This window comes from Xenopus laevis, chromosome 8S, assembly GCF_017654675.1.
Source record: "Xenopus laevis strain J_2021 chromosome 8S, Xenopus_laevis_v10.1, whole genome shotgun sequence".
Classification (NCBI taxonomy): Eukaryota; Metazoa; Chordata; class Amphibia; order Anura; family Pipidae; genus Xenopus; species Xenopus laevis.
Window position 1 is genome coordinate 27,435,313 of NC_054386.1, and position 25,088 is coordinate 27,460,400.

Genomic DNA, 25,088 nt, shown 5'->3' on the forward strand with positions numbered 1-25,088 from the left:
TTTGTTGAACAAGTTGCACCAGTCACTGCCCCTCTATGCTCCTGCCCATACCCCCATTCAGTGCAGTGCTTCTACAAACTGCCCAATAGGTGGCAGTCACTGTATATGAATGCTGAACTGATGTAAAGGCCATATGCAGTATATTGCATCATAACAGTCACATGGGTTAAAGGACCAATAAAAACATCTGGAACAACAATGAATAAATCAATATATTTTATTAAAAAATGACAGCGACAGGATTTGGCCCAACACTGCCCCCCAAAAGTCACATGGCTAATTTGCACTTTGGAAAGGTTAGAAAATCCTACTCTCGGCACTCTATGTGAATCAGAGCTTGCACCAAAAGCTACGGATGGACCTGCATTAGGGAAATGGGCGTCGGGAAATATCTGGCAGAGATCCAGCAACACCAGGAAGTGAAAGTGCCCAAAAACATTTGCATGGAGTTGGAGTGGCCAATTTACTCACCTTTTTACCCAAAAAATATTGAATACATATTTATCACCCTTTCCACTGTTGGTGTGAGTTGTTAGATACATGTGATGGATTAACCACACTCCTGCAGTTCACTTCTACTGCACTGGTGGTGCTGGCCCTCCATTGACCCGCCTAGGTCCCTTAGCAACAACAAGATTTTTGAACAGATCCGCACACACACACAATTATCTGCAGTTGGGGAGCTTACCCCTTTTATTACATTACCAACAGTATCTACGTTTCAGGATGTACACCCTCCCTTCATCTGATGAAGTGAGGGTGTAACCCCCCCGAAACATCGATACTGTTGGTAATATAATAAAAGGGGTAAGCTGATAATCGTATGTTTCCATTCAAAAATCTTGTTGTTGTCAGATACAAGCCCACCACTGGGGGAAGGTTACACATTGGGCAGTCGCTACATTGGCTGTTTCTAAGTTGAAGTTCTAGATGTTGCTACTTTTTGATAAACCTGGAACGTCTAGCTTTTACACCTTTCCAGCCCATATACCCAGATTTTTGTGCTCTGATGTTGGTATGAAGTTTTGAACTCCTTGTCTTTCTCTTCTGTAACAGTCGCAACCTGGTATTGTTAGTAAACACAACATGACATGAGAAGGCCCAGAGTCTACATTTTAGCAACAATGAAATCATGAAGGTACATTTCCTCTACTCATAAATAATCTATTTTTATAATATTTATAAGTAATAAAACAGAAAACACTATCTTTCTTCAGTAAAGACCCTTAAATGCATTCTGTTGATGCCCCTATACCTGGTGCAGTTTGGATCCATTGCTTCAAATAGATCGTAGACCATGCACACCAATTCCTTTCCCAAGACTGGGTGACCCCAAAAGTTATTGACTTCCCAATAAAACAAATAGAAAAGGCAGTTGGTGTGTGCTCTTCTATTTCTTTAAAGCAGAACATATGATTGTGGTGTGACGGTGCACCACCAAGAGTAGACCATGTTGTGTGATCTCCCAATGCATTATCTATTCTAGAGGACGGAGTTGGTGTGTGGTCATCTACTGTATCTCTTCAAAGAACTCATTGTGGTGTGAAGGTGCACCACCAAGTGTATGTACACCAATTTCTTCCTAAGGACTGGCTGACACCAAAAGTTGTGTGACCTCCCAATACATGATCTAGAGGAAGAAGTTGGTGTATGGTCGTCTATCTCTTTGAAGAACTCATTGTGGTGTGAAGGTTCCCCACCAAAAAGATAAGCACCACAAGGCCCAGGCAAGAACCAAGAAATATCTTATGGGTCATGGGTCCCATAATTTGTGTTCTGAGCTTGTTTTTCTGATTAAAAATTTGAGTATGGAAAACTTGAATTGGAAAAAAAATGAATTGTGTGGGTTTATTCCATGATTCAATCCAATCCAAAATCTTAATTAGGGAAATTAGAGTTCAAATTTAGTTCAGTATTTGCTCAAAAGTTGTAGCTTTTGGCTGAATTTAAAAATGATGGATTCATTGTACCCAATATATGAGTGAAGAGACCCTCTACTTTTTTGGCAGATAGGAGAAGAACCAGTTTCTTCTGAATTATTTTGCATTCCAAATAAAATTAAATAACGTTAAGGCTTTACCCAAATGCTATATAAACTTTGAAGATGATTTCACTTTTTTGGTCACTTTATATAAATCTGGGTAATTTTTGCCAAAGAATCCCTATTCTATTCAGACATCCAAAATATTTGTACGATTCAAATTTTTTTCATGATTTTATAGAGTTTTTTTCTGACACAGGAAATTTTTGGAGAAATTGATCAATAAATAAGGGGAAAAAACGTTTGGTCGGAATATTCTACCGAAAATTATCAAATATTTTTGGATTTTGATAAAATCGATTGCCAAAACAAATTGTGTAAAAAAAAAAACAACACATTCCACTCATCATTTTCAACAACTTGGCAAAATTTTAAACTTATTTCAACCAAAAAAATTAATAAATAAAAAATAGCTTCTGTTTTAAAAATACGCCTCCCACTGACTTGCTTAAAGCTTTATACTTGTGTTTTTGCACTTCACAAGTCCGAAAAACTTGAATTTCAGAATAGCTGAGAAATCAATAAAACTGCCGCTCAGAGCATCAAATTCTGAATCCATTAAAAAATAAAAATGTTATTAAAAAAGGGCAGAAAAAATAGAAAATTATTTATTTTCAGTAAAATGATTCTAATGGGACGGGTCCTTTTCCTACGGATTTAGATTTTGATTGGAATTTTATATTGTTTTAAACCATTATTGATTAAATTATTAAATCATCTTCAAAATCCTATCAAATTACTCAAATTCTCAAAGCTGATGGTCAGTGCAATTTTGACATTCAAATTTAACGTGTGTAGAGTTCTGAAAAAGAAATGCTATACATATGTTAAAGCTAATTTGGTGACATAATGACTGACTTGAATGGGGCTAAGGTAAGTGTGACACTCCAGTTGACTTTGGTCGGACCATTTATTCATTGGGTTGAAGATGGGAACCATGAAGAATGATACGAGAAGTGTTTAGAAGGCACCAGTTCCATGTTAATGAAGTCATTGTGCAGATGAGCCTCACTACCGTGTCTTAATTGACCTTGGAACCCCTCAATAAAAAATACAGCCAGGAGTCCAACGTAATGTTAGAAGCTAAAAGTGAAATTGGCCCAAGAGTTACGAACCAGACTGAACCATGGCCATGGCTTCTCCTCATTGTGCTGTTTAATCTCTGAGATTGACCTCAATGAAGAGCAGTGGTTTGGCCATTAAATAAACCTGTCCAAGCACCGTCTAATAGACACTTACAATATGGAGTGAGATAGTGGAGCAATAGAAAGCCCAGCCGCTTAGATAGCAGACAAAGGCGTGTTCTACATTATTTGTGAATCAACACACTAATTGTATATCTAGATCTATATATAGTTATAAAGACCTACCAAACCTGAGCTCTGGTCTGAAGTAAAATTACATATGGCATGACTTTATGCAGGCCGGTCACCTTGTATATAGAAATAAATAGATATATCAATGACTGGTCACATAGAGAAGTCCTACCAATGACTACGAAAGCTACTGGAAGCGGGACCTATTATATTGCAATGAGAAGCTACTGCAAGTCAGTGTTCTACACGCTTGGCTAATACCAGGCCAAGCAACGAGACGTCAGATCAGATGTATGTACAGATCCCACCACCTAGAAGAAGTCGGCGGCAAGTTAGGGCTGCTGGTGATATGACTGTGGGAGAAAGCCAACGACTGTATCCCACATGGACCCTACTAACCGCCCGTCACGGTGTCTAACAATTGAATAATGCTATATGTAGAAGAAAAAAATTGCACTTATTTCCTAAGTCAACCTCACAAAAAAAAGCTACCCCTCAATAAGAAATAGATATTTATGTGTAGCTACTGTAAATATCGCTAAATATATATAATACTTCTACTTGTTAGTCACTGTGGTAATATTGATTGGCTTTCACTTAGCAATGGCTGAGCAGGGCAAAAATGGCTTCAGGCAGATAACTCATCATCAGCAGCAGCAACTTCATGCGAGTAAAGATCAACGGATCGCCTGGTTTTGCTACAAATGTAAAAAGAGTTGAGTGTGATGTTCTTTGAAGGCTTGCGAGTCCTCACGTGTTTGTGCAAGACATTGCAACGGTATTGTCTTAAGAAAACCTGAGCTTTAATGCCTTGGAAGGACCTTATAATACAGATCCTTTTATGAATTTGCCCTGAATTTGTAAAGCTCAGTGTTGTGAAGGCTTCTTATTCCTGACCTTCTCTACACGATTGTCTTCTGGCTCGGCAAGCACTTGAAGCAACTTGACCCAACGGGCCAATGATTGAGAACTTATTCCTCCACATTCACCTTTCTCGCTCTCTTGAGCTGCTATGTTTGTTCTTCACTCCTGAAGATCCAAATGGGCTCATTTCACCACCAGCAAATAGCAAAAGAGTTACTCCCAAAAGGTGGCATCATCCAGATACTTTGCCCCTTTCTTGAAGGGTGGTTATCTTCAACTCATAAAATGCCATCATAGTCCAACATCTTTGAGTGTTGTCGAGTCTTCCACAGACGATACATTCGGAAATCAAAGTATCTCTCGATCATTTGCTTTCCTGGATGGTCAATCCAGCCAGGTCGTGGAGCAATCAAGAAAGGTTTTTTTGAGGAAAAAAACAGATAAAATGTGAGTTGGTTTTTTAATAATGGTGGAACTTATTGTAATTCTACTCTGTATCTGAAATGCCCCTTATCATTACAGTTATCCCAACAGTAGTGATTGTGTTTCCAAAACCCAACCATTTTCCTAATAAGGTGACCCGCAACTTCACTAGACCACTTTGCTCAGGGACATCCTTCGATAAAAAGTACAGTAAACATCTTTTCAGACAGTTGATTCTGATGAGTTATTACCTTCCTGAGATCTAAAGACTCAATCCCAGTATAACAGAGATATAGTAAGGAGGTTGAGAAGGTGCATGTAATCATAGAAGCCAGATGAAGGCATCATAAAGTCCATTTAGATGTTCATCTGAGCTTAGCAATGGTAATTGATTCCAATGATTTTAATTCTGATATCTCATGGGACCTCTAAGTAGGACACTCTAATCCTCTAAGCAGCAAATTTCACCAAATACCAGCTGGGATTCCAGATCTTAGACTAAGGAATAGGTTACCAGAAGTACTTGCCAAACTCGTACCTTGTGCAGAAAGCTCAAGTGGAGACTTGAAGTCGATCCGATGGGGGCACATAAGATTCTTTAGATTCTGGAAGAGCTGAAAGAAAGAGAACCATCTATTGAGAAAGAGCTTGGGTAACCTTGGCACAAGCAAACATTGGCACATTGAAGACAACCAAAGCTACTGACTCTAAGCACAATGGGTTTTCCATCACCTGCCTGGGCTTGAAAAGGGAGGCACTTCATCCATCAATCACCAAACCAGGAAGCTGATTTGCATATTATTAGAGCTTTTGACCCATCAAAGATTTATTATATTTTATTCTCCCTGAACTCACCTTCTCCCCGTTGGGATTTCCGAGTACATAGCAGCCCATGATGTTAATGACGTTGGCTTCCGGATTCACTTTACTCATCAGCTGGCCCAGCCGCTTCCAGAATCTGTCAACAGACCCACAAGGTTGACTATAAAGCAACATTTTTGAAAATCCAAGTGTAATGTCCAAGTTGGGCTGCAGAGGCCTTGGGGCTAAATTCTACCTGCTAATCCATAGAACCATTTCTTTGTTCTTTATTATTACAGTATATATCTCAATTATGCCTTCAGTGTCTAAGCTTCATAATGTATATCCCCCATTATCCCGGACTAGGCACCAGCTAAAGACACCCCTAGAGAGATCAGTTCTCCTTTGAAACTATAACTTACAAGATGAGATCTTCTTCCTTTTCCACTTTGGCAAATGTAGCAACTTTGTTCTTCAGCAGGTACAGATACCCAGGTCCACCCTGTGGGTGCCGAAGACAATCCATCAGATATTCAAGGATTAGTCCCTGGTACGTTTCATTCAAAGATATATCTGCTCTACAGCTGCCCTTAGTTTCCTTCCTACTAGGGATGCACCGAATCCACTATTTTGGATTCGGCCGAACCCCCGAATCCTTCGCAAAGGATTTGGCCGAATACCGAACTGTCGGATTTTCAAATAAGATGATTATTAACTATAAGATTATTCAGGTTTATTAATAATAACGTATGATTATTTTACTCAATAGAATACATATTCATGATTGATATTATCCATATTTGATAATCATATAGTGGTGAGAAATGAATGTTATATTTTGTTTTATATAAATTAATGTTTAGTTGGTAAGAAACTTCTGTTCTGAAAAGGATGTTTTATCAGACTCCTAACACAGGTGTATAACCTTTGTGCTTAAAGGTTGTATAATCCTTGGTGTCTGTGTGAATAAGATGAGAACACCTTGAAGGATTTTACAAACTATCCACAGTATAGAGCACACCTGTTTGAGAAGGTAATAATTAATCAAAGACCAGACAAATTTTGAATGGCTAGTGTTTTCACAAGTATATTGTATGTGTACTGAAGGTATTAAGGAGTTACACAGCATTGTTCTAGTCTGAAGCAATGTCAACAATAATGTGTAACATCAAATTAAGAAAGGTCAAAGGCTATTATGTATTTTTTAGATATTTTTAGGTCACGATGTTTGAAGCAATAGTGCCATCTACAGGTAGTATAGGACATCACGCCCAGGGGTAAATGATTGACATTTTACAAAATATTTAGATTAGATGGTGATAGTTTAACTTTTGGAGACTACCCTTCAATTCCAATTGGTTAGTTAATTAATCCCAGGGGTTGAGTTTTAGACAGAAAGGAGGGATAAATTAGGAGACACTGGGGTACTAAAAAAAAAAAAAAAGGAAAGAATTAAAAAGAAGAAACCAAAAAAGGAAAGAGGATAAGAAAAGGAGGGCTGACTGAAGAAGAAAAACTCTACATCTGAAAGAAAGAGAAGGAAAGAAATCTAAAACTACTTGGAGACTCTCAACTATAAGAAGACTCATTCTTCAACTAAAAAGAAAAGGACCAGTGGATTTTAAAGATCCAGAAAGTGAGATCAGGGTGACATCACAGGCCAGTAAAAATTCTACATCTGGTAAATATAAATTTTTGTTATACTCTTTCTCGATTAAGTTGTATGCTTGGATATTTATTATTCCTATGTGTATTATAGTCATACCCTAAACATTGACTTTCCCAGAATTGCAAACTGGGAATAATCTGTTTAATTTGGGTCCATTTTATTTTTCATTAATATATATATATATATGATATCCAAGTTAACAATTTAATGGGGAAATAGGAAAATTTAAGGACAGAATTCCTTAGCAAATCAGAATCAGTCACATATTCCTCCTTTGATTCCAATACCTTATTATTAATAAGAGTGTATATTGTCTTGTGGATGCTCGCCATATTAATGATTTTGGTCTTATCAATTAATATCTGTTGATAAATTTTATCTTGTGTTTATATCAAGAAGTATTTGGTGGATTTTAAAAGAAGTGATAATTTGATTTGTTATTATTATATATAAATAAATTAATTATTTTGTTAAATAGTTGTCCTGATTTTTCACCATTTGTACCAATTGATTGGGAAAGCTCGATATCGAATTCAGAGTTGGGCATATATTATTTAAGACTCCTCCTCTTTATTACTTATAAGGAGCCTTAAATTCTTTTAAATAATTTTATATAATTTCATTAAATATTCGCACAAATAGCCCGACAGAACCGAATCCGAACCCTAATTTGCATATGCAAATTAGGGGTGGGAAGGGGAATTTTCTTTTACTTCCTTGTTTTGTGACAAAAAGTCACGTGATTTCCCTCTCCACCCCTAATTTGCATATTCAAATTAGGATTCGGTTCGGCCAGGCACAAGGATTCGGCCGAATCCGAATCCTGCTGAAAAAGGCCGAATCCTGGCCGAATCCAGAACCGAATCCTGGATTCGGTGCATACCTACTTCCTACACATGGGCTGGTCATTATATATAGTCATTTGGCTGGAACCAAGTCCATGGGAAAGAGAGCAGCCCAGAAACAGGATATACAGAGAAGCAGAGCTCTGTACCTGGGTGAGTACTGGGGAAGATTTGATTCACTTACCCAGGGGGAGGTTCCTGTCTGACCATGGGAAAGAGAGCAGCCCAGGAGTAGGAAGTAAAGAGAATCAGAGCTCTGAACCTGGGTACCGTATATACTCGAGTATAAGCCGATCCGAGTATAAGCCGAGGTACCTAATTTTACCTACGAAAACTGGGAAAACTTATTGACTCTAGTATAAGCCTAGACACAACTACAGCCCTGTCTCCCAGCAGCGCACCTTCCGCCAAAGAGACTCCCCCAGCGATTGACCGGACTTCTTTGCAAAGTTGATGGTGACAGAGAATTGTGCAGAGTGCTGTGCGTCATAAAACCATCACTGATCTTTCGTATAACCAACAGATGGAGCTGTGTGATATTGCCATCACTGTTAATCCTTTATTCAACCAACAGATGGCGCTGTGTGATATTGCAGTTACTGTTATTCTTTGATATAACCAACAGATGGCGCTGTGTGATATTGCAGTCACTGTTATTCTTTGATACAACCAACAGATGGCGCTGTGTGATATTGCAGTCACTGTTATTCTTTGATATAACCAACAGAGGGCGCACTGTTATTCTTTCATAAAACCAACAGAGGGCATTGTGGGATATTGCAGTCTCTCCCCAAGTGAACTGTTGGTATAGGAATGATTAAAAGTGACTGCAATCTCGGCTACTGACCGCGCACATTTTGGATGCTGAAAAACTCGGCTTATACTCGATATACGGTAAGTACTGGTTGTACACTGGATTCAATTAGCTAGATGGAGGTTCCTGTCTGCCCATGGGAAACATCTGGAGGGGCATCTTGGCACCCACCTGGCAAAATACAAGCATCTCCCAGATCTTGCAGCCTCTCCGATATATATTGAGTTTCTTCTCAATTTCCTCTGCAAGAAACGAGGTAGGTGTTAAAGGAGTAGTTCACCTTCGAACATTTTTAGTATGATGCAGCCAATGACAAAGCCAAAGACAATTTGCAATTGGTCTTCATTTTCTATTTTTTGTGGTTTTATTATTATTTAGCTTTTTGTTCTCTGCAATTCTCCAGTTAAGGGGGGGGGTATTATAAATACCACAATGGAGACTGCTGGTGCAGTTGGGACAATGTAAGCTTAAATGCAAATTATCTTTGGAATCTACTGCTCAAAGAGATGGAACCATTCCCCCAAAAACCTCCACCCTATGTTCAATTTAGTATTCAGCCTGAAATGCACTGGGAGGGCGAGTGAGACTAAAGCATGGCCTAAGAACAAATGTACAAACAACCTACCCAAAATATCTTCAAACGTGGCATGTTCATGATCCTGGGAAGGAAACAAGAAACATCACATTCATTTTTGGCCGAGAATGTAATGATTAGGAGAAGGTCTAAAGGATTCTCCCTACTCATTTCATGCAAAGATTGAACTTATACAGCAGAAGGAAGTATCAGGAGGGGAAGAGGTTCTTACGTAGAGAATGGGAATGATGGAAGAGTCATCTCTCCGGATAATGGTGGGAATGTATTCGGCTTTGGGGACTTTGGATGAAATTAGCTGAGAAGACAGATGGAACAGGATCAGACACCTGAACCCAGACTGGTGGTACCTGACAAGCACATACACGTAAGCAATAACGGACACACAAGTCTCTTACCATTATCTTTGGGGGAATAAAATCACCCCCCTCGCATGACTGAATTTCCATATTTTTTTCCACCTCCCAGTTAGAGTCGCATTCCTCATTGAGAGCAGCGCAGGAATTCTGCAGGTCATGGCCTGGAAGAGAGAAAAAAAAGCCATATGTTAACAGGGGTGGGGGGCATTAATGAGGCAGTTGAGAGGGCGACATTTCTAAAATAAACCTCAGGGGGATCTTTACCCTCCTCATCTGAACCCCCCCCCAAGTTTGAATTTTGGAGAATAGTTGATATCACCTTTAATATTACATACAAACTGCTACGCTTCCCGGGGCCCCCCTACAGTCCAAGGGCCCGCTTTCCCTATAAGAGCCTATCCAAACTCACTTTCTCTGGAGTCATGGATGGAGTCGATCTTGATAGGGGTGGGGTCACTCCAGGACCGGCTGAAGCTCCTCTCCCTGCGCTCGGCAAAGGCTGCGACACAAACACAGAGAATCATGGGAATAAAATCCCATTCCCCAATAGGATTCATGCACAACCCAACCAACCCAAATCCTTACTTTGTGCCTTCATCCTCCGGCTGCCGACCATTCGTAAATGTTTGCGGAAATTTCTGCGGAGAAGAATAAACACATGTCCCTCTGAGTTTGGGGCGGAGGTCAATAAGGAATCATTATTGTAGAATATTATGGGACATGTAACACATTTGGGGGGGACGAGAGACACCTGGTTTGGCCCTTCCTTTTGGTCTGGCTGCTCCAAATCCTAATCACTGCAAGACTAAGCCCCCCAATATAACATTAGGATTATTTTGCTCATCTGGTGGATAAAGTTGGTTGCACAAGAAAGTTTCCGCCGGCAATGAAAGAGCTGACAGTTATAGCACAGGGAGGCAGTGGTCCACTACTATATTAAGCCTTTGCTATTTTCTGCTTTACATTCACACATTCAGCAGCGGCACCTCCAGGGAATATGGGCTAAGTTTTCCAGCCTATAGAAGGTGCCCCATGTTCTGAATATGAGGGGGGGGGTCCCTAAAGCCAATTATATCAGAATCTATGGAACCAGGGAGGTGCATGTTACATGGTCTTTATATGTTAGTGTTATATGTTAGTGTTTTAGGAAGAATTAAACCCAACATAAAATGAAGAATGAGGAGCGGTAGCATTTAGTGGAGTTTCCCATTAGTTATTGGGTGGGACATGCATAGGGGTAACCCTACCTCTGTATAACCGCTGCCGAATCATTCTCTCCCTTCCGTCTTTTTCTCTCCGCAAAGCCTCGGAAGGCCCTGAGAAACCGTGTCATGTCATTAACCATGGGCGGCCAAACACGGGAACAGCACTAGGCACCGGCCCACACCAACGACAACAACCAGGGAGGGAGCAGACTTTCTGCGCACAAACACGGATGGGAATGGACACGATGGAGTCAGAAGCACTGCCAGACCAAATTCCTAGGGCTCAGCATCGAGTCTGGACTGAGAATCAAAATAGACCCTGGCATTTCAGGTACACAGAGGCCCAATGAGCCCACACAGAGGCCCAAACAGCCCCCATCAGCCCACTAAATAAGGACTTTCTATGGCACCTTATAGCAGCCCCTCTGGCATTTGCCAAAACCCACAGATTGCCATTCTGGGACTGTTCAGCATTATACCCCTTCTTAGCCCCCCTGTGGGGCAACTCTGATGCAGCCATTGGCAAAGGAACCCCAGAAACCAAGTATCTGTAGCACCTGATAATATCCTTATAATTTACAGTATGAGGTACATGATCCCTTATAATACATGAGTGATACTCAGAGTTCCCTGTATAACTCAGCCTGCAGCCTTGTACCTTTATATAGTCACAGAACCCCTCAGTGACTTCTAATATCCTTATCATTTCCAGTAGGGGGTACATTATCCCTATTAACCTAATATTGGGGGGGGCAAGCACCTCCTATTTTTAACGTTGAAGTGTCAGTATGTGAGAACAGCCATGCAGTGAATCTCTCCAATACTGTATCACACACAGAGTTAAGGGGAACAGCTGCACAGATCACAATGTGCTAATAATTACAGTGGGGTTCGGTGGAACTATACCGTTGCGCTGCTCTGTGTCGCTGTCTGAGAATCAATAGATTACATAATGAATGTTATTCTATAAACAGAGTTGGTGAGTGAGTGACAGGCCAGTAATTAGAAGAGAAGTCCCGGCTGCAGGAATGTCACTGCTGTGTGTGTTTCATTGTACAAGAGTTGTGAGTCTGGAAGCACAGACAACGTGCAGACAAAACAACACAATGGCAAGAAACATGCGACTGAGTGATCTATACAGAGCATGCACATGCGCAGCAACATGACGACATGGAGGCATGAGGTTGAAGGGAATTACTTACGAGATACTGAGTGACAGGAGTTGTAAGGAGAAAAAAAAAGGCAATGTCAGTATCCTGCACAACTAACAATGGGGGTGAAGTCTGGCGAGTGGGGCACGATAAACTATACCCATTATACCCAAGTCTCATTCATCCCTTTAAGGCCTTATTGAAGCCCTCTATTGATGGGTGACTCCACGCTCTACTGTGACCCAGTAACAAAAACCCATTGCGCAGGATATTCCTGTAAAACAGCTGGCTGCAAATTCTCCCCAGGGAGCCACCATGTTGGAGAACATCTTGTCAGCCTGAATCATGGAAACGCTGAGGGAAGGGGATCTGGGCATAGGAAGGTGCTCTGATTCTGTCATGACCAATGCGCCTTCATCTGGACTAACTGCTTGTGTCAGCTCAATGGGCCAGACACAGGTGTATGGGAGAATGCCAAGGGCATGCTGGGCTGTTCTCCAGTACTTTCTGTCGGTGGGGCCATGATGATGTTTTATCAATAAACAAGAGCTGAAACACAGTCCTGCTTTCTAAAGAATAGACCAGGGGGCCCAGCAAAGTGATATCATTTTGGAATGTTCTGCCCTAAGTGGTGCCAAGGAAAGAAGGCAGGCCTGTGCCAGGGTACTCACGCTTGCATAGTTGTGGTGGCCGTCTGAAAGGTAAAAAGGTTCTCTTTAGGAAACCACGTCTTTACTGGTACATCATCTGGGGATCAAACACACATGATTGGGTGTATATTTAAAATCTAATAAAGCTTTAACCCCCATAACAAAGCACAAGGATTAAGTTATTGCCAAGCTGGGCCTACTCACCAGACACTCGGTCAATGCTGTACATGCGCTCTAGTTTCTTCCTGCGCCAGCCTGACTCACTGGCCTGGTGCTGCTCCAAATCAAAAGAGTGCTGGGTGGGTACCATTAGTCTGGTACAGCTGGGGCATTCCTTAGAGTTCTGCCTGCTCCCTGACCAGCTTTTACATGGCCTGGCAATGTTATGGGCACTGCCTGAGCTCTGCAGTGGATGGTGATGGTGGTGGGAATGGTGGTGCTGTTCTTCATGTCCATCCTTCATCACCACCAGCTCCATGCTGTCGCTCTCTTGATCGGAAAGCATGGGCCTTTCCCCGGAGATGGTGTACACCAGAGGTTTGGATCCCTCGCTGGGCAGATTCTCCCCACGTTCTTCTGAGAAGCTCCTATCTAGTTTGCTGTCGGAGATGGAGGACAGACGTCGTTTGTTTTGGGAGGCCTGCAGCATTTCAGGGGAATCTTCTTGGACAAGAAAGTGATCTGAGGAAAGAAAAGCGTCATGAATGGACATATATACTCTACCAGTGCAGCCATCTCAACCCAACTCTGACACTGTACGTCTCTAGGTCACATAGCGTTTGGTAGCTCGGACATCTTACCCCCAACTATAACTTCATACTTTCAAATGAACATTGTGCTTTCTAAGCAGCTCCAATGACATGTAGAGACCTTTTCAATGGAAACTCTGGGTTGGACTTGCCTTGTAGAGAACCAGAGGGTCTCCCAATGGGCCCCAGCCAAGGACAATTCCCACCATGCCATTCTATTTCCACCATAGGTCCATATGACATCTACTGTTGTGAATGTCAAGTTCTCTGGTGGCCCCTAGGAGGCTCAATCCAACTCTATTTAAACTGAAGGCCCACCATGTACAGCTGAATGGGTGAAATAGCTCTTAAATGGAATTTCCTTGGTTCTCTATACTGTTTAGGAGGCCAAATTGGCCTGTCGCATTCCCTTTACAGAGCTTGTATAGGTTCCAGACCCTTCTACTTGGTAGGCACCATAATAAAACCCCCTACCCTAAGACAGGGGATAAGTGTGCAGGGGTTTTTATAGCAAGAAGCAGAAGCACCAAGCCAATTAAACACAACCTATCCTTATTTACGGCTTCCCGTGCCGATGCCAACCAACTCTCCAGCAGAAATTAATGTATCAGATAACACAATGTGATTGGCTGTCGGCTGGACAACTTTACCCCTTGTATAAGTTGATTAGAAAATAAATGTGTCAATCAATGTGGGAAAAGTAATAATGGAAAGCAGCCAATCAGCTAATGGCAATGATTCTCTGTTTTATGGATCTAAAGAGAAACATATCGATAGGAAGGGGAATGTCTGAGCCGAGACCTGAAACGGATCAATAGAAACAGGATGAGAATCAAATCTTCTGCTCTGTGGGAATTCACATATCTAATTTGCTGAAAGAATTTGCTATTGAATTACTTGTGTTTGTTCGACGGGGAGGGCCTTCCAGAAACAGTCACAAAGTCCATTTGGGGGGGGCCTGTCCTGGTTTTGGCACAGGGATGGACCCCTTAATAAAGTCAGAACCACAACAGGGGAGATTTGAGGACAAACAATGACACAATTTAGAAGTTTTGTTTTACTTTATCTACTTTTCTAGTTACTTACTTACTCTGTGGCCTGTAACCCCCCCCCCCAGTACTGCATTATGTCTGTCCCATCCCCTATATACCTAAAGAGCTCAGGCTTATTCCCCCCTCCCCCGGGCCCCTGTGAAATGTTGGGGCACAAAGAAAGAACTGGGAGCATTTGCATAGAGAGAATAATGGGCCTAATTGCTTGTTTCAATCACTGGAGGAAGCAAGTTGTTGGAATAAGCCCCCGCTGGGCAGGAATTACCCCCGATAAGTGCTGCTGTACACACATGCCTTGTACTACAGGCCCATCCTGCATCTGCACTCTCATTATATGTGGCACTCAGCTGCAAGTGGCAGTGAGAAAACTTTAACCTTGGTGCAGGATGTTTAAAGGCAGTTTTTTTCTAAAAAAAACAAAATTAAATTTCCCCATTCTGTGATTCATGGGTGATGGTTTAAATGTGAGACATCTTACCTGATCCGTTCCTGCTGTCCGGATGGGTCTGTGAGAGATACTCCCCAAAAACCCGAGCCGCTCTGTGTGTTTAATTCCCACGGACACAAAATAAGGAGAGGAGAAAAATAATGCAGGTTAGACATGATCTCCTATATATTCCCTTCTATATACTCCCTACTATATACTCAAAGGTTTGTAAACAATATGGCACCTCCTTCCCATACGTATAAATACAAATATACAGAGAAGGAGAAAGGCTGCTTAAAAATAGGGTATTTGTTATATTTTAATATGTACATTATCAGGGTTGGATTTGCTGAGAACCGTCTGTGCTTAAAACATTATTAAAATGGGCTAGAAAATGTAAAAAATTACGTTTCAAGTATGTTGTGTCTGAATCGCAATTGGAAAGCAAATAAAAAGGAATCAAGGCACATTCATAGAAATAGGGCTATCAAGGGCCCCCTTAGCTCATAACAATATTACTGATATATAGAAACATTGGGGTCACAGTCACTCTGCTATAGGTCCAGGGGTACCCAGGGCACAAATAAACACTCACCCCAAATCTCCCCCTAACTGGCCTTCAGGCTGAGCCCCCTTAGCTCATAACAAGGTTACAGATATATAGAAACTTTGGGGTAACAGTCACTCTGCTATAGTTCCAGGGCTACCCAGGGCACAAATAAGCACTCACCCCAAATCTCCCCCTTCTTGGCTTTCAGGCTGGGCCCCCAAGCTTATAACAAGGTTACAGATATATAGAAACATTGGGGTAACAATCACCCTGTAATAGTTCCAGGGGTACCCAGGGCACAAATAAGCACTCACCCCAAATCTCCCCCTTCTTGGCTTTCAGGCTGGGCCCCCAAGCTTATAACAAGGTTACAGATATATATAAATATTGGAGTAACAGTCACCCTGCTATAGTTTCAGGGGTACAAATAAGCACTCACCCCAAATCTCCCCCTAACTCATATATCCAGTACTTAGGCGACATGTAAGACAGACAGAAGAACATAAAGGGACAAGGGGGAACAATGGCAGTTTTGCCCGTGGCTGGCAGTTTGACACGCCTCTCTGCTTTGTCCCCGTAGGTATTTTTCCAGTTGATGCCCACGATGAATCTATAAAAATCCTCCCAGTGAGAGTCCCACCCACATCTCACAATAAAGATTTCAGAGCCAGGGTCCCCCAATGCTGAATGAATCAAAGAAGCGCAGAGCGGCTGGTTATTAAGCCTCAGTATGTGAGCCGGACCCTCTCTTTCTGTCTCTATAGAAATTACGGGACATAGAAGTGTCTACTGCGGGAAATGGATTCAGGGAATCAGGGCTCTTATGGGGAGCTGAGTGGGGATTTATTATACAATAAGGCTTAAAGCTCCTCTATTTGCTTTTCTCTATTAATGAGGATCCTCCGAGGAGGCAATTTCTATCTAATCCCCTTATGAAAATGCCTTTCTCCTCCATGCTGAGTATTGTAGTAGGCAGAGCCCATGTCTAATATATTCTATATCTATTGTACCATATCTGTTTCTAGTTACCCTTTAAATCTCCCATTGCCTCCCACTTCTCCCTCTCAAGTACCTGCCTCAGACTTAATCACAGATACAAAACTTTGCTCCTAATAGTCAGGGTCGGGCCCTTATACATAGTCACCACTAGATGGTGCTGTTTTCTCTAAAATCAAAGTGTCAAAGCAAGTGTTAACCCTTACCTGCACTCAAAACATAGAGACTGCTACCTTCAGCTAGAACTTTCTGGCTTGTACTACAGTTCACAGCAGCCCCCGACAGCCCCAAGTCTTTTTCCCATAGTGCTAAGCGTTTAATATAGAGACCTGGGACTGGTTTACAGACCAATTTTTACCCTGTTCCTGGTGTGATCATGTTAAACCTCTCTGTAATCCCATCACAAGCCCTCAACATTTGCCCCTGGATAATGATCCAAGGATATAGGGAATGTTATCTGGAATATTATAACCAATTCTAAAATATAAGGATTTCACAAGTACCAGAAAACTGATATCTCATAATATACAGGTTTCATTAAACCACAGGACACAAATGACATCAGTGAACAGTATTTATGACGGTGACATCACTAATCCCTGATTATAACTGATGACATCATTGAGAGTTGTATTTACCCAATCCCATTGCTGAACGAGGCTGCCAACGGGGAGCAAACTGGGACCATGACAATTTGGCCCAACTCGTAGATGTAGGCTATAGAGCTGTGCCAACTGCCAGTTTGGTGAACAATTGAAGGTGCCTCCAACTAAGTGTATTTCACATTAGAATCATTCTCCCACGCTAGCTCATGAGCTGGACAGAATAATCGTTTGGATGGCACAGAGCCAGCCTTTGCTCGGGAAGGGTGCCCGCTCAGTAATCACAAAGCTGTGCCAAGGCTGGACTGGCACAAGGTGCTTCTTGGCATTGTCTTACTTCCCTATTTTCCAGTAGTGGATGTTGGTACGTGGAAGGGAAAACCAGGGGTGGGTAATGCTCGATGGGAGGGTTTAGTTTGGCAGGAGAGAGTCTGTGGGATATTTGGGTGGATTTATGGACTGATTGGGAAAGTTTGTTGCTGACCAGTCATTGCAAAGTGTAGCCTCTGTGTTTGTGCTGAGTGGCCTCTAGTTATGTGGAACCCCTTACATCAACCCTGTAGGGTCCTGCTGGGAAATATGTTGGGAGGGGCCACCTGCCAGGGGTATTCATTCTACAGGCCACTTGTGTTACCCTCTGTGGGCTCATTCCAACTCCCTGCTACCTTGGTGCTGGGGAACATCTCTGTGAGTGCAAGCATCTGGAAAACAGGCATTTAGCTCTGACATCTCCCACTCATTACCTTTGTCTCCCTCCCTTCATCCGTCTCTGTCCCTATCAGAGAGGAAAAACCTCACACTCAGGTATTAGATCCTTCCCAGGGTGCTGTTCCCAGTGCTTTATTATTTAGAAGAATGCACCTTAGTGGGCACAACATAGGCCCCTCCGCACCCTGCACCCACTTTATGGCCAGGGGAGACAGCTGACCATCACTCTGGTATTAGTCTCTTGCAGTGTGCCGTATATGCACCCAGTGCTTTATAGTATAGAAATAAGCACTTTAATGGGCACAATATGGGCCCCTCTGTACTCACATTATGGCCGGGCTGGGGGAGCAGAGCATTGCTGCCTATTGCAATTGTGAGACCCCCAAATGTGGGAACGCCAAGCCGCACCCTTGTGAAAATGACCTTGAATTCCATGACTTTGGGTAATAAAAGTGCAACCTCCTTGCCTTGTTGCCCACAAATCTCAGTTTTGCACCAAAGGTTGCCCGTTGCAGGGGAGTTTTATAGTTGGGTTCTTGCCCGTTCTTTTAATTTCTGTTATGATGTCACTGCCTTGTTTCATTTAATGATGCGTCATAAAATGTCCTATTTTAATCAGCCTCTTGGCACTGGATCAGTCCTGTAGGGCATTCTGGGGGGTGCCTATATGCTGTGACGTGTGGCATTACTAGATATTACAGGGCCCCACAGCAAATTATTTTTCTGGCCCCCAAAATGTTTAGAGGTTGTCTTTTTTACCAATATTTATTGAAACTGTATATGATTTATGGCCTCATGGGACCCATATACCTCCTGGACCCCCCTGCAGACTCAGGATCTGCTTCCTCTATAGTTAAGCCTCTGGCTGTGACTGTACTTAGCAATGGAAGGAACCCACAGACCACAAGAGTAGATGTAACAGAGATACCATTGCTTTATTAAATGTTGCCAGTGGGACCTTTTGGAATAAGCGCTGGCAGTCAGTTAATGACGCTTTGCCTTTAAATGGTCTGACATGTGGGACACGCGGGCGCCTTGCTGCTGGCAGATAAAGTCTATAGATTCAAGGAAGGAATTCATGGGATAGAATTTGCCTGTATTTTCCACCTAACAAGGGTAGGGGGTATTAGAGGAGGCACTGGCTTAGTTCAATATTTAGGCTCCTCATTCCCATGGCTGGACCAGACACCACACAGCAGGGTTGAACTTGAGCTCTCTGTGTCTTTTTCTCAACTCAGCGACTGTTTCCAAGGCAAAATTTCTGATGAAAAATGCACATTTATCTGCTCGAGAATTCCATGCACTGCATAGCCTGCTCAAGTACACACAATGCCACTTGCACTTTATTTAAATTATTTTAATTAAGCGGCTCAAGAGCTTGCAGCCTAACAAGCGAACACATGCCCCTGTGGGGGGATACTGTCAGCTGGGATAAGATAAGTAATAACTGGTATAAGAGTATTAATGCTCCAACCCCCAGCACTTATACATTCCACAGTAACATTAATGACACCCAGCGTTGGACCAGTCCCAGAATTCCCAGCAGGCCATGAAATATCAGCATTTTATATCATTCCTAGGAATTTCTATTTTCTACCCATAGTTACAAGCATCCAACTCTTATAAGGGCAAGGTGGGTGCAGTGCCAGGGAGAGAGGGCAAAGCACCCTATAGGTGCCGGAGGGGGGAGATGTTTGCTCCCTACTCAGTCCCCCAGGATGATATGTTTGCACCCTGCAATTAACCTGCAATAATGAGGCTGCGCTGTGTTCCTGCTCAGGTCTCTCTGGATAGGAGATGTGCCCAGACATGGGCAAACTGGCATCATTGTTATTAAGGGCAAGGCAGATAAGTGAGACTGGGAGCAGGGGGTGCTTGGAGTAGAACAAGAGGGTATAAAAACAAATTTGGCCAAATTACAGTAGATAAGTGTATTATTATGTAGAATATAAATTTATAATAAAGGAAAGGCCGAGCGCAGACTGCAGAACATTATTGCTTTGGTGTAACTAGCAGGTCACTGTCCGACAGAGCTGGCACTCTAAGAAACAAAGGGTTCTAGTCTGTTAGTTCAGAGACCCCACAGAAGTGTCATGGTTGGCAGCAGCCAAGAGTATAGTTTAGTGTGCCAAAAAGAAACCCACAGTACAAGAGAAAAGCATGGCATCGGTAGCATTTAGTGGCATCATTGTGCTCTGTTACCAGATGGGCCATGCCAACTACCACCAGCACATCCTAAACTAGTACTGATCCATGTACAATGGGCAGAGGTTCAGATATGGAGGGTGCAGATGGGTGAGGGTGATTGCAGATGTTAGGCTGGTACCTGCGGGTGCTCAGTTGGCAGGGGAGGGCAGACACAGGAGGAGGTGATAGGGTGCAGACGATGCACCTGTAGATATAACTGAGGGACAGGGACCACATTCATTAAGGGACAGAGCCAATGAGACATAAGAACTAATCACTTTGCCCCTGACCAACATGGCATCTTCTTCCTTTAGCTGCCCAACACCCCCTGTGGAGGGACACTCCCTATCCACCCTGGTACCCCCCATCATTCCCAGCCAGAGACCCAGACAAGTGAGGTCACTCACCGAACTTTGGCTGCTACATTGGAGATGGGGTCATTTCTCAGCACTTTCCTCTTGGAGACAGCTGTGCCCATCCTTGGTTGGAGAGGGGATTTGGAAACACATCCGAGCTGCCCAGGAAGTAGATGCCACTGTGTTAAAGCAAGGAGGAGGCTGGGGTACAAAGGTGCCCTTGGGTAGGTGCCTTCCCAGATGTGAGGCAGGTGCAAGAATCCCAAAAGCCGGGTTGTGTTAGTTGTGCCAGAGTCGACTGTGCCGTGTGCTTGTCTCTCATTGATTGCTGCAGGAGGGAGGGGGTGTGCAAAGCTCTTTCTCTCTCTCTCACTCACACACACACACACACAGCAGCACAACCTCAGGAAGCAAGATCCTTGTTTGGACAAAGGATGCCTTCCTCCTCTTCCTCCTCCTCCTCCTATAGATGCTCTCTTGTCATCATGGGAGTCTTGGAGATGAGAATTCTAAGGATGAGGCAAGTGAAGTGTAAAGAAAAGAACAAAAGTCCTGCTCATGTCTTAGTTAGTAGCTTCTGTTGTACAACAAACAGTTCAACACTGACCTAGTGTATTTAGACTCATTCAGGATCATTCGGCAGAGAACTGACTCTTTTATACTGTATCAGCAGGGAAACCAACTCTTTTATACTGTACCAGCAGGGAACCAACTCTTCTATACTTTATTATTAGAAATTAAACTGACTGTTCTATACTGTAGCAGCAGGAAATTGACTCTTCTATACTGTATCAGCAGGGAACTGACTCTTTTATACTGTATTAGCAGGAAAACTGACTGTTCTGTACTCAACTCCCATTCACTGTAACTCCCAGCGTGGGGCAGGTCCACTGATGGAAAGCCCCCCCAGGGACTGTTGTTGCACTAGTGAATAAGGGGTGATACTGTATCAGCAGGGAATTGACTCTTCTATACAGTATAAGCAGGGAACCAATTCTTCTATATGGTATCAGCAGTGAAACTGACTGTTCTATACTGTATCAGCAGGAAACCGACTCTTCTGTACTGTATCAGCAGAGAAACTGACTGTTCTATACTCAACTCCCATTCCTTGTAACTCCCAGCCTGGGGCAGGTCAGCTGATGGAAGCCCCCATCCCCCACAAGGACTGGTGTTGCACTAGTTGTGGTGTTTGTGCAGATGGCCTGTATATGTCACTGTGCTCAGACTTATACTGTGCACACTTCCTGGACAGCTTTAAAGTGAAAGTTACTGTTGTGTAATGGCTGCATGACTCTGCTTGTAAAGCACTGTTATACTCTACTCATCCTCGGCTACCCAAAACATGACACTAGTGAATAGGGGGTGATACTGTGACCTTCCATGTGCCTAGAGTAAGTGCCAATCCCAATGCATGGGTTTTGTTTAGAGCATATTTGGGTTGAAAGTGAAAGATTTTGCTACCTGGGGTAATTGGTAATGCCCCAGGAAGAGAAGAGTGGGGAATGTATTTGTTTGACCCATCTGGGTGCCCATGTGAGTGTGGGTTTGTTGCACCAAGCGTGAGCGCTGGAGCCGTCACCTCTCCTTGCTGCCAAGTATAAAATTACATTTGTTCCTTGTGTCCCATCTTGGCACAGCATTGCCTCATCGCCTGCCAACTGTGCCCGCCTGCGCCATGGGCCTGTGGCAGCGCTGCCAGGAATATTTTAATTAATATTTACTTTGTTTCATTAGCCCGATTCCCAGTCTCCCGGTTACTCCCGGCACCCTGGAACTTACGCTTAGGCGCCAGGGCGTCCCTGATTTCCCTGTTACTGTTAGCATTGACCAACTGCATGGAATAAGCTTGCAGAAACCAAGGCCATTTGTCTCCCTGGGAAGAAGCTGCCAACTTGATATTCCATGGCATCATCCCACATTATACAGGCTATGCTGGAGGCCACATCTAAGGCTCGTCTCACCCGCATACATAAGCAATGGGGCTGCTGTTTATTCAGCTTCTGGCAATTCCATCTGTGGCTCCATATAATAAACCTGGGGCCCATTAGATTCATCGTTGCAGACTCTGACTCCTACCTGTGCATCCGCAGAACCCACAATGTCACTCCAGTTATTTATTGGCTCATCCCAACCAGCACCAGGGAAGCACAACGATAAGGATTAATTCAATGGCTGATCAGAGCCCCCTTCCAGATTATACTGTAGAGTTTTCGGTCTTCACACAGAGTACATTATCCACACAGTCACAAACGCACATTCCTGCTCTCACTCTTATACATATATTTCTAATCATGTCATTCACCTTGCTACATACCCCCCCCAAACTGCAATAAACACTGGGGTCACCCTGCTATAGTTCCAGGGGTACCCAGGGCACAAATAAGCACTCACCCCAAATCTGCCACTAACTGGTCTTCAGGCTGGGCCCCCTTAGCTCATAGCAAGGTTACAGATATATAGAAACATTGGGGTGAATGGGGGGCGGCACTATGGCAGCACGGGGAGCAGTCAGGTTAGTGACACCTGCAATGCAATGAAGGTACTGAATGAGTTAAAGTGTAACAGATGCAGAGACTTGCCATGAACAAATTAGCATCTTGGTCTCACAGAGCATGGCGCAAATATGCCTTAATTAGTACATTTTTATCTGCTGTGAGTGTGCCACTATGCAACAATTAAGGGCAGACGGGAAGCTGACAGTTGGGGAGGGTCCTTATTATAGAGGTCGGCCTGAGACTTGGTGTAGAGAGATGTTTGTTTAGTCCCCACTGTGGAGAGACGAGAGGGGCCCCTGGGAGGCACATGTTAAGCAGTCACCTCAAAGGGCCACATCAGAGCAAACAGGACTGTTCCAACCGAATAAACAGAGGAGACTAGAAAAAATAACCATAAAATAATAATAACCAAAATAAATCAGCCCCATATAAAAGGGCAGGTTCGACATTAGATATCCCACCTGGGTTGTATAAAAACATTTTTTATTTATTTACCCAGGTATAAAGCTCCAGTGGCTTAACTACTCGCCTGTGGCCCTGATACAGGATAGGCACGTGGGCTCCCTGTCAGGCCCTCCCCCCTGTGAATCACGTGCCGGAGTGCTGCTGGTGTGTGTGTTGTAAAATCTCCCCCTGTCCTGCCATTCGCAATAACCTTTATCATAGCTCTGGCGGCCCCTAGGGCATACCTTCCAACATTTTAGAAATAGTAAGAGGGACAAAAAATATTTGCTGCTAATTTTTTGACCACGTCCATTTTTGTGGCCACACCCCTAATTACCATGACCATTTTACAAAATTTGGCAGGTTATGAAAGTTTGAACACAATTCTGTGTTTTTTATGTGTTATTACAGTTTGCTAATGAAGGTGAATTGCCCTTTAAAGGGGTGGTTCACCTTTGAAAAAACTTTTAGTATGATGTAGAGAGTGAGATTCTGAGACAATTTGCAATTGGTTTTCATTTTTATTATTTGTGGTTTTTGAGTTATTTCGCTTTTTATTCAGCAGCTCTTCAATGTGCATTTTAAGCAATCTGGTTGCTATGGTGCAAATTCTCCTAGCAACCATGAACTGATTTGAATATGAGACTGGAATATGAACAAGAAAGGCCTGAATAGAAAGATGAGTAATAAAAAGTAGCAATAACAATACATTTGTAACCTTACAGAGCATCTGTTTTTTTAGAAGGGGTCAGCGATGCAGCGAAAGCTGCAAAGAGTCAGAAGAAAAAGGCAAATAACTATAAGACTATAAAAAATAAATAATGAAAACCAATTGAAAAGTTTCTTAGAATTGGCCATTCTATAACATAATAAAAGTGACCTTAATGGTGAACCACCCCTTTAAGCTGTGAGCCTAGAATCTGCTTTTCTTAAACTGTTACAAAAGTAACTAAGTATCTATTCTAGGCTCTCTGACAACAGCCATTAAGTTTTCAGAAACTTTGTATTTTTCTGGCTGTTCATTGCAGGTAACAAACCTGGGACTGCGGGATGAGCTGTCAAAATCGGGACTGTCACGTGAAAAATGGGACAGTTGGGAGGTATGTCCTAGGTGGTGCGGGCCCAGGTGCAATCACACCCCCCCCTGATAGTTACGCCACTGCAAAGCTCCAATACTCTGCTGGGCTGCTCTCTTTCCCATGGACAAGCATGAACCTCCCCCTGGGTAAGCGAATCCAATCTCTTCCAGTACTTACCCAGGTAAAAACCTCTGATTCTCTGTACTTCCTGCTCCTGGGCTGCTCTCTTTCCCATGGTCAGACAGGAACCTCCCCTTGGCTTACTGAATGCAATCACTTAGCATTACATACCCACCTTGGAATGATCTGCACCAATAGAATAGAATGATCTGGATAGCAATAGGGGACCTGTTCCTGTCTGTTCTCTGCACTGCTGGTTGTGACTCAGAAGAATGCAGCTGAAGCAAGGTCCTATTATATTGTGGCTTATCCAGTAGAACAGCGTGCAGAGGAGTCTGGGCAGAGCAAGAGCACACACTAAATTGCAATTAGTTCCTAATGAGGATAAATACAATTAATTACAGATGTATTTGAGGATAATTATGTGCAGAGGTTCTGGGAGTCTGCACCTTTGTGCTGATTTCTGCCAGACACAGACACGATCCGGAGCAAATTAAAGGGCAGATTAACCTTGGCTGAAAAGCATAAAATTGTCCTGGAAATCAGTTTTGTTCCCGTGTAGTAATTGCTCTTGCGTATTAAGGAACAGA

The 25,088-nt window shown here is 43.0% G+C and overlaps 1 protein-coding gene across 4 annotated transcripts; it reads right to left on the bottom strand.

Moving 5' to 3' along the window:
* Positions 1-201: 201 nt before the first annotated feature.
* On the bottom strand, positions 202-24,866 carry nsmf.S (NMDA receptor synaptonuclear signaling and neuronal migration factor S homeolog). Of its 4 annotated transcripts, XM_041574406.1 has the most exons (17): positions 24,556-24,866; positions 20,409-20,866; positions 15,010-15,071; positions 12,935-13,411; positions 12,752-12,827; positions 12,132-12,137; positions 10,972-11,040; positions 10,310-10,362; positions 10,134-10,223; positions 9,764-9,885; positions 9,580-9,663; positions 9,399-9,432; positions 8,945-9,015; positions 5,868-5,947; positions 5,500-5,602; positions 5,183-5,258; positions 202-4,597 (listed from the first exon to the last, which is right to left on the bottom strand). In XM_041574406.1, exons 2-17 carry the CDS (start codon positions 20,477-20,479, stop codon positions 4,500-4,502), a joined length of 1,572 nt encoding a protein of 523 aa, XP_041430340.1. In that variant the 5' UTR covers positions 20,480-20,866; positions 24,556-24,866; the 3' UTR covers positions 202-4,499. The 4 variants fall into 4 exon arrangements, with proteins under 4 accessions (XP_041430340.1, XP_041430338.1, XP_041430339.1 ...); XM_041574404.1 differs by lacking the exon at positions 10,972-11,040 and having other exon boundaries at positions 24,556-24,856; XM_041574405.1 differs by lacking the exon at positions 10,972-11,040 and having other exon boundaries at positions 24,674-24,836.
* Positions 24,867-25,088: the final 222 nt, after the last annotated feature.